The 10,974-nt window shown below is 35.1% G+C and overlaps 1 protein-coding gene across 1 annotated transcript in view; it reads left to right on the forward strand.

Annotated features, from left to right (window-relative positions):
• MEOX2 (mesenchyme homeobox 2) overlaps positions 1 to 3,662 on the forward strand; it is a 60,265-nt gene extending 56,603 nt beyond the window's left edge. Inside the window, exon 3 of the mRNA XM_083377210.1 lies at positions 2,392 to 3,662. Within this exon, the coding sequence (XP_083233336.1) occupies positions 2,392 to 2,616 (225 nt within the window). The 3' untranslated portion in view covers positions 2,617 to 3,662. The remainder of the gene's footprint in view (positions 1 to 2,391) is intronic.
• The last annotated feature ends 7,312 nt before the right edge of the window (positions 3,663 to 10,974 follow it).

Here is a 10,974-nt window from a genome sequence, read left to right on the forward strand (position 1 = left end):
TAGTATTTCTTTATTTATTTTGCACTATCCTATCCTATCCTATCCTATCCTATCCTATCCTATCCTATCCTATCTATCCTATCCTACCGTACTCTACCCTACCCTACCCTGTCTTATATATATACCCTACCCTACCTTACCCTACCCTACCCTACCCTACCCTACCTTACCCTACCCTACCCTATCCTATCCTATCCTATCCTATCCTATCCTATCCTATCCTATCCTATCCTATCCTATCCTATCCTATCTCCTAATATCTCCTGTCTCCTATCATTTCCTATATCTTATAATTTCCTATCTCCTATCCTAATCTATCCCATCCCATCCTTCTAAATCACAGCCTAAATGTGTGCAGAGAAGAAAACTGTGTCTTTCTATGAGGTAAATACAGCATATAGAGATAGACAGACAATGACAAACGAATGTTTTCCCACTTCTCCAAACATGTTTGTTCACTTGTGAATGAAACTAATAAAAAAATGATTTGATAAGATACAAGATACAGTATGTGTTAACCTATAGTTTACCAAATTCACCAATTTTATATCAACATAATCATCCCAAACATTATAGTTAATGCAGGCTGGCATTAGCCATCGTATCAACATTTTACTAGAGGAAATTCATTGTGAAAAGTGACACGTATAATCTATCAAATGAAGTACATGAAGAGAACAAGCATTATGAATCTTTTGACATTGTTTCTATGAAAGCTTTTGACAGTTGGCATAACAGCATTTCTTCACATCAGAACAGTTAGCAATTAAATACATTCCTCATTTGACCAGATTTGTTTTACTAGCCTGCTTTGGCAAATTGTATAAAAGAAATGTGTGCTCAGCATGGTGGAGAAGCTTTTTACTAATCTGAAATCATTATGCCCAATTTCTAGACATTTCTAGTTACAATAGCAGACTGAACATAAATAAGTGAATTATTCAACCTCGCATTATAGGTCTCAACTTTAAAATTAAAATTAAAAACAAAATCATTTTAATAGAATTTAATTTAATTTCCAAATGTATTCTTGATCTATACATTTCGTGAATATAAAATATGACTTTGGAATACAGAAATATTGTGGTTCTTCAGCTAATGTACAATGCATCATGCTATAAAAGTCCTTGAGGTTGCTTTTTTAAAGCTCTGAAACGTGAATAATTAGCTATAGCCAAAGATATGGCAACTTTCCCCTTTCCACAAGTTTCCACTGTGCAGAATTTTCTATCCAGTCCTTTCTCCCTTAAGAATGACATATTTTTGATATCCCAAGACCACAGTATAAATAGATATTTAAGATTAATAAGCCTGTCTGCTTTTAAGGGTGCAAATGAATGTCTGTGCTCCAACACTTTATAACAGTGGTGAGCTAATCAGCCAATTACTGAACAGTGGTGAAACTAATATTAATAATGGCATGTTGGTTCACTTTGGCAGAAAACCCAATAGGATCTTGGAAGATTTTTCAATCCTCAGATGACTCAAATGTATTTTATAATTTTTTGCTAATAAATACAATGCTTGGAACACCAGACATCTACTTGGAAACTATAAATATACAAATGAAAACCCACAAAAATAGTTAAATTAAAAAAAATATATTCAGATTGGCTTATTTTAAATTCACGTTTCTGTTACCAATCTAAGGTTTTAAGCAACATATTCTTGGCTAGACTTCTAACATGAAATAGGCATGCAATTTTATAAATATTTCCTAGTAGATACAATAGTTGCAATACCATAAAACCATTTGAAAACTATAAACACATACCTACAAGAACCTTTAAACAATAACCATTTATTTGGAATGACTTTATCCTAAATAGTTTCTTCCAGTGCATTTTTATAGGATACCATATGCTGAGCCTGGTTGAAGAAAAGTACCTCTTATTGCTTTCACACCAAGTTCTGACAATTCGGTCTAGTGGTTAAGGTGCTGGCCTACGAACCAGGAGATCATGAGTTCCAGTCCTTTCCTAAAGATGAAAAACCGGCTAGGTGGCTTTGGATCAGTCAATCTCTTTCAGTCCAACAAGGTTGTTGTGGGGAAAATAGGAAGAGGACGGAGTATTAGGTATGTTCATTGCCTTGCATTATTTATAACAATAGTAAAGATGAGATAAAAATCAAGTAAAGGTTTCTTTTCTCTTTTCAACAGGACATAAGGACCAACTGATAGCTCTTACCAGAGATCTGAGTGGATCTTCTGAATATATCTCAGAAATTAATCATAGGCCCATCAAGCCTAGGACCATAAGTTGCTTATTGCCTGTTTTAAGCAATTTAAAACATAAGGAGCGAGCACCTACTGTTGCTTTTTCCCCCTGATGAGAGATGTATGGCCATTTACTGATGGTGTTCTTATTTGTTTGCATGTTCTGATTAAAGGTAAAAGTTTGGTTCCAGAACAGACGGATGAAATGGAAACGGGTAAAAGGAGGGCAACAGGGAGCTGCAGCCCGAGAGAAAGAATTGGTAAACGTCAAAAAAGGCACTCTGCTCCCTTCAGAGCTTTCTGGTATTGGTGCTGCCAGTCTCCAACATACAGGGGACTCCCTGGCAAATGACGACAGCCACGACAGTGATCATAGCTCTGAGCATGCACACTTATGATAAGGCAGGAAGGAATCCTAGCTCTGTTCTCAGGAAAGCTATGTTTAACACAGCGAGCTTATGTGGACATTGACGTATGCAAGTGACTGACTTTCTGACAATCAAAATGAAAGTAACTTAGGATTTACTATTTCTGCTACTCTTGAACTATTATTATTTTTTGTGCTTAGATTCAGTAAGTGCCATGCCTCCCATGTGCCTTGTGAGTAGAAACAGGAGATACATTTGTTTTTGAACATTCCAGATTCGCTTGTCCTTTCAGTGACAATGGAGCAGATATTGTTGCTTTAGCTTGCATCAAACAATGACGTTGCTTTCCACACAGTGTCAACAGAAACACTATCTCAAGAGGATAAGAATTGTATTTTAACTCTGTATATATCTACTTTTCAGCATTTTTACTTTTCACTCATTTTAGCTGTGCATTCATATTAGCTGACCGCAATAGTCACCCATGAGAATAAATGGCTTTTTTAAATCTGTTTTTTGTTTTGTGTTTCAGAGTTATAGAATACATGCAGACATTTGCATTCACATAACAAGTAGTATAAATGAGTCTGCTAGTTGAAATCCTTATATCATAGACAAAACAAATTTTATGTTGCATTTACTATCAACTGCTGCTAATTAGAAATTATTAAACCTTGTTCCTCAAATCTTACTTTCTAACAGCAAAGGTATTTTTAAAGAATCATGCCTATAATGAAAATAAAACTAAATCTTAATTAATAATTAGAATTTATTACTACAATAATATAATAGGCATATGATTCTTGTAGCTGGATATAATTCAGAGTAGCACCAGTATATCCAACAAAGCTGCTTAAAAATGAATTGTGAACAGTATTTTCTTACAAATGGGAAAGTTGTTACCTTCCATTATTTTGTGTTAGTAATCAGGTATTAATTTTCCAATATTAGGTATTCAAATTAATAAGGTAAAGTTCTCTGTGTTATGATCAAGTTTTATTAAATATGTTTGTGTACAGAACACAAAAAATAAGGATATTTTCTCCCCTCTTTTAAGCTTTTGTGTATATACAATGAAATAGGAACAATCCAAAAATTTAAACAAAACATTGATTGTACTTTGTAAAGGAAATGCTTAATAAATGTTCCTTTTGAATAAGACTTGTTCTTCTTTAGAGTTTTATGGACAATTCAAAATATTAGAACAATAATATTCTCTATGGTACTTGTGTTTGCATTGTACAAATGGGGTACTTCATATTGGATAAAGCTTTTACCTTGATCCAGTGGGGAAATTCTTTCCTCTAATAGGAAAAAGCAATCCGAAAGAAACCTTTTGCCAAGAACAACATGGACTATGCTAAACTACTTTCCCAGGTTTCATACAACTGTGAAATGGATATTTTTCTTCCACTTACTATCTGGAAATGGAAGGAGGGAAATGGTAACTTTAAAATGTGGTGTAAATTAAACAATCATTCATTATGATCACAACTATTTGAAAAGACATAAGTCTCCCAACATTTTTAAAGAAAATAAATTTTAATAAATAAATATTAAATGGAATTTAACTAATAATAATGTCATATCCCATCTCATCATAGAATTTGTCAGAAGAATAATTTGGGATTTCAACTTGAGCAGGGGTTGTGCAAGAATAAATAAAAATGAGATCCAGACAGTTGTGAGGAAAGAAGAAACATTTATTCCTAAAAGCAAAGAGTTTGCTTTTAGTGGCAGCTGCAGAAAAATGGGATACAGCAACACAGTTTTTATATGGGACCTTGTCCTGGTATGGAAATGTCAACATGCTGATTTTAGGTTGATACTTGTGTCTGTGTATGTGTGTGTGTGTGTGTGTGTGTGTGTGTGTGTGTGTGTGTAGGTATATCTATGATGTTTCTTCTTGTGAACATGCAATTCTGCTGGGAGATCTAATTTAATTTATTTGTGTTTACAGCCTTTATCCTTTGATATGTGGAGTAGGCCTGGGTAATTTATTTGGGGTTTTGTGAAAGTCTGAGTAATTTTCCCTCCCCCTTTTGCTATTTTTACTCGATTAACTTAGTTCATCTTGACTGTCAATTATCTAGTGGACATGCTGATTCTCAGTCCAATGTGGATTCTGTTAATGTTTTAATGAGAGATGAAAGTAGTATACAAAATAAAATACATTTTGGTATAAAACTTCTCACAATTGTCCCCTTGTGTACACACACACACACACACACACACACACATTTGTAATATCATAAGGGAAACATCTTTAGGAAGAGTGGTTAATTAATTAACATTGTTAGAAAAAACCCCCAATGCTGTAGTAATTCAAGTTTTTCAATCCTATTTTCTATGGACTGAGAAATTATTTTGAGAGGAAAATAATTTGAAAGGGACAATATAAGACCAATTATCCCAACAAGTGATAACCTTCACACTCTTGTATACCCAGTCTACTACAAGTTTTCTTGGAGTTTTATTTGATGGGAGGTTCTTTTATAGTCTTATTTTGTCCACATGCATTGTTGATACATGGTACATCAATAATAATAGCATATATTAGAGCATGCCAATAGTTACAAGCATACAAACGATTATCCATTTTCCCCACTATCCCTCTGTTCCATGAGTCCCAGTATATATCAATCAATTCTGTTACTCTTCAGTGATGACACTCTGGTAGGTTAGTCTTGGCATCTATTGTGATCAGCAGGAAGAGGTGCAATAGAACATCATTGGTTGGTGAAGGCTAACCAAGTTCAATGCTATTTAATTTTCAGTAGCTTGGAGAACTCTTTCTGAAGTGACTATTGAAGTCTACTGAATCAAGACAATTGTTAGTATTATTGTGTGGGAGCCAGGTTCCATTAACACTCATGATACATCTATACCCAGTAGAGCCAAGTCTGTTATTAAGTGTCCAATCAGGTTCCATATTGATGATATTGGGCATTTTTCAGATCTATTTCTCTAGTTCTCAATTATGTCCACCAGCAGGAAAGCACGTTCTTCTTACCACATATGAAGTGTGCAAACCTTCTTTCTTGAGGGAGGGTTCTCTTGCTAGACATAGATTGGGTGAGGCTCAACAAATTGAGATTCAAGATGGCTTAGTTTCAAAGTGGGTTCCACTTCCATGGTCAAGCTGTTTGCAACCTCAGAATCTCATAAGTCTCCTGTCATGGGCCTTATTACCGGTTGAACTCCGGACGGCGCCCGATCTGCGCTCCTTTCGCCGCGATCTGAAAACATACTTGTTCAAGCAAGCCGGCCTGGCCTGAGGGGGGATTGGTGGGGTTTTTTATCATTTGTATTGGGGTTTTTACTATGTATCAATTGTATTTTAATTGGGCATGTATTTAATCATCTTTTAGTTTTTGTAAATTTCTGTGTTTTATTCTTGCCCTGTACACCGCCCTGAGTCCTCCGGGAGAAGGGCGGTATAGAAATATTAATAAATTAAATTAAATTAAATTATCCCAGTTGCCACCCATACTGTGATAGGACTATTTCCATTCACCTATATTTTAAGGCAAGACTTGAACTGTCTTTTACTTGAACTGCAAAGGTGTCTAATGCTTTCCTATTTCTTAATAATTACCCAGAATAAGGTTTTGCAAAGCTGGATGGGTAGCTGAGAATATATTTATTTCTTGTATTGCTTCCAAAGCCAAGAGGTGGAAGCATTCCCCCCCCCCCATGTTTCAGATGGACTATTGGTTAATCAAATACTGTTTACCCTCCTCCCTTTTTATCCTTACCAGACAACATGTTAAGTAACAAAGATAAAACCCAGTAAATATGCTCTCATGACTCATTTTGGATTTTTTAAAGATAAAACACAGGTAAAAGGTAAAAAAAAGTCACACAGCTTCAGGTTTTTTTTCTTACTGGCCCATATGGAGTCAACAATAAAGAAATGTCAATTGATAGGGTTACTGATAGAGGATGGAATACATATTTGTTTTGGAGACAGCACAGGAGATTAGGCAATGGTATGCAGATTAGGCTACAACAGTTGGGAAAGCAAAAATGTGCCTTTTTCCTATGGCTGAGAGAAAATGCCCTAAGTCATCAAGGTGGCTTTCATGGCTGAGGTAAGACTTGAACTCACATTCTTCTACTTTCTAATTTGGTTCTTTAAACCAGGGGTTCCCTGGGCTGTGGCCTATTTGGAATTGGGCCATGCAAGTGGTGGATGAGTGCTTGCGTAAATGGCAAATATTTGTGCTCATGAGTGAAGCTCCACTCACACGAGTGTTGAGTGCTTGCACTTGCACATGAAGCTCTATTCGCATGGAACCATCACCTCTTTACTCCCTCCCCCCACTCCTTTAGACCAAACTGATTCTTATCACAAATTTGTTTACCTTCTTTTCTTTGGTTTTAAGAGAAAGAAAAATAAGTTTAGCGACTAGTCTTCTCTTTGTAATGCCAAATGCATTATTAAGGATACAGCCAGATGAAAATACAACTATCACTTAAATTTTGCTACATACCATATGCTAACTTCAGATCTTCTGAATCTCATTTCTTAAACTTTCATCCTACTAACTATATACGGTATAAGCTTTTCTCCTGCTTCTTCTCTTCATCTAATCTAGACTACTCTTCTAAAACATGGCATTCCTTTCTCAAATTCCCCTTTCTACATGCAATCTAGCTACAAATCATTAATTTTCTTACAAGCAAAGAATATACATTTATGAAAATCAAAGCTGTAAACATGGCAGTTATGTTTATGTATACATTTCACTCATTTCTTAAATATATTTTACAAATACAATAAGCACTGGGCTAGCATTACTTTTAATATACTTCATATATATGGAGTTTGGAAATCAAGTTTTGCTGGGTTGTGGGTTTGCAGTTTATTCCTCTTAATTAGCACACGTGATAAGTAAAACAGTAAGTTAACCAGAATTAATTCAAGAAACCAGCTGACTAAAGTTAGGATTGATTAAATTTTCTACTGAACTGTCCTTGCAGAATTGACAAACATATTACAGACAGGAAAAAATATTTGACCAAGATGCTCACACAAGATTTTCAAAACAGAACTGTCCCATTTGGGGGGGGGGGGCAAAGGAATAAGAAAAGGATGGAAAAGGAGAAAAGAGATTTCTCTCCACATTGCCTTGCTGGCCAGGCAACCCAAGGTGGAAAGATTATTCCTCACAGTTTTCTTAAAGAGATTTAGAATCAATAAAGATTTAGCAGTTGCAAAAGGTCAGAATAGGTTGCAGAGTGGAAAGAGATTAAAGAGTTCACCCACCCACCCACACAATTCACTCACTCCTTCCCTGGGCAGACACACCCCCTTAAAATTTGGAGGTGCTTGCAAGATTTTTCTTTTCAAGCAGCTGTCTGATTCAAAACTCAAAACCCCTTTACTACAGGTGCCAAACAGGCAGAGTCTGGGAGCAACACCCACAGACAAAAATGGTCTGCTAGCTGTGTGAACTTACACAGGCTAGGTCCACTAGCCAGGCTAGTTTTGAGTTCTCATCTGGGGTGCCATTCATCAGAATAATAATTTGGGGTTCCAACTCGAGCAGGGTTGCACAAAAATAAATAAAAATAAAATAAAAATTAGATCCAGATAGGTGTAAGGAAAGAAAAAAAATATTCCTAAAAGCAGAGAGTTTGCCTTTAAGGGGCAATGAAATGGGGCACAGAAACACAGTTTTTATTTATTTATTATTATTTATTTATTTATTTATTTAATTTATATACCGCCCTTCTCCCAGAGGACTCAGGGCGGTGAACAGGGCAATACATAAAAACTAGATACAAAAATTAAAATTATTAAAACATGATTAAACAATGCCCATAAAATTAATACAAATTTAAAATTAAAATTCATTTATAAAAATCCCACCCCGTCCCATCAGGCCAGGCCAGCTTGTTTAAAGAGATGGGTTTTAAGATTATAGAGGAGCTTGTCCTGAATGGAAATGTTAATGTTTTAAAGGAAGATGGAAACAATATAAAAAATAAAATATATTTTGATATAAAACTTCTCACAAACTCAAACAAGTTTAAACTTACGTTTTATTGCAATTTGGCAATTATGTGAACACTAAAAGAAAATGCACATAATAATCAATACTGAAATTAAAAGTAATTTTTCCAGTGTGACATTTGTTCTCAGTGTTCTGTTCTTTTGTTGTACAGCTATGTATTATGTGTAACATCTTCTCATTCACTTTCAAATCCTTTAGTTGTATGACAAAAACTGGACTTCCTAACATTTAGCAACCAGAACTGCTCTGCAAAAATATGAATCACTAAATGTAATAAAGAGATATACAAAACTTTTTTGTTGCCATCTAGTTGTCCAGATTTTAGCATCTCAAATCTGATAGCCCTATGTAACTCTACTTAGTAGTTAGGCAACATTTGTACAGATAATCCTTGCCTTACATCCATTCATTTAGTGAGAGTTCGAAATTACAATGACATGTTCTGATTAAAGGTAAAGTTTGGTTCCAGAACAGATGGATTGTAACATGGGTCATATAATCAAAATTTGGACTCTTGACAACTGACATTTGTTTATAATGGTTACAATGTTCCAGCATGATGTGATCACGTTTTGTGACCTTCTGAGAAGCAAACTTAATGGGAAAGCCAGATTTATTTAACAACCTTGTTACTAATTTAACAACTGTAATGTTTCATTTAACAACCGTGGCAAGAAAAAATTATAAAATGGGGCAAAATTCACTTACCAACTGTCTTGTTTAGCAATGGCAATTTTGGGTTCAAATGTGGTCGTAATTTGAGGACTACCTGTACAAGTTTATTTAGAGAATTATAGTGAATCATGCTATCTTGCTCATGGGCTGCCATTTTAAAAATGCAGAGCTGTGTCATGTTAATGGGCTTTCTTGATTGATCAGTCAAATAGTGTGGTGTAGTAGGTGCAAGTCTTAATAGTTTTGTAACTGAAGTATTTTCCTTTTCAATTGCTTTATTCTTCTCTCTTACCACTATCTTCTATTCCTGTGTCAGCTGACTCAGGAATGCTGGGAGTTGAAGTCCATGAGTCATAAAAGAGCCGAGGTTGCCTACCCCTGGCCTTACCTTACCAGGTAGTTCAGGACCATTATGCCACAAGCAGCTGAGTTTTTAGATACATGTATCAAGATCTGTTTGGCCTAAATAGTAATATTTTGGTTGTGGTGCCTTCCTTGACCCTGAACTTAGCAGGTTCCTTGATATTTGGAAGAAGAAAACATAGATGTAACTGATACTTTGTCTCTACAAATCAGATTTTTAAACTGTCATATAAGTTTATTTGACATAATCAGATGGCAATTTTATGCATTTGAATTCATTGCATATAATTCATGGCCCTATGAATTTTGTGCAGTTAAATTTTGGCCAAGCACCTGCAAAAGTCCTCCATTAGTACTAGTTCCTGATCTTAATTAGGCAGATGAATGCACTATGCCACCTATGCCAGCTATGTAAATCTATATGCTTTGGATTCTACACTGTTAAATGATGAAACTTCATTTTTTAAAAAGTTAAACCTTGAACTTGATCTTTGTCTCCTTTCTTGATGAAGAAAAACAGCACTAGTTAAGAACAAAATATTAGTCCAAGACTTTGTGCTGAATTTTCTGAATTTTTTCCAGTTGAGTCTCTTGGATCAATATATATTTTGGATCTGTACAAACAACCCATACATACAATGAGGGATCAGCTTGAGATCTGAAGCAATATTTAATAGTTTCTGTGTTGTAACTGAATGTACTATTTATGGATTTTTTCCCTAGAAGATTTGTGTATATAATTGGTAATGACCTTAAATAACAACAACAAAAGGCTTTTTGAAGATAAACAGAGAACAAGGTCCCTAAGTTCTGGCAGCTATGTTTCTAATAGAGTTAAAACAGAGAGACAGGGAAGGAGGGGATGGGGAGGTACAATTTGAGACATACAAAGGCTCAAGTCTTCCATCTGGATGAACTTTCCCCTTTGTTGTTCCTTTAATTGCCTTGCACATCTCAAGGGAACTACTAAGTTTATAGGCAAACTCATGTGCTCCATGGCAATCTCTGGAACAACCACAAAAAAACAAAATTTATCCCCAGGGATGATAAGTCTTCTTATTTACAGGATATTTTCCATCTGAAGACAGAATTACTATCCTAGAAGTATCTGCAAAAATGTCTTGCTGCTCGTTTCCTTTTAATATAGGCATTAAAGCCTAGTTATCTTGTATGGCTATATTAAACTATGTAATTGCATAGCCCTTTAATAATGTTTTCTTTTGGTACATATATTTTCATTCATTCAATTAATAGTCACTTTGTAGTTCAAACTTTATAGAAATGGGAGTGAAATAATTTTTATTCTCATTTTACTCTACCTTGAAAT

This window comes from Vipera ursinii (genome assembly GCF_947247035.1).
Source record: "Vipera ursinii genome assembly, chromosome: Z".
Classification (NCBI taxonomy): domain Eukaryota; kingdom Metazoa; phylum Chordata; class Lepidosauria; order Squamata; family Viperidae; genus Vipera; species Vipera ursinii.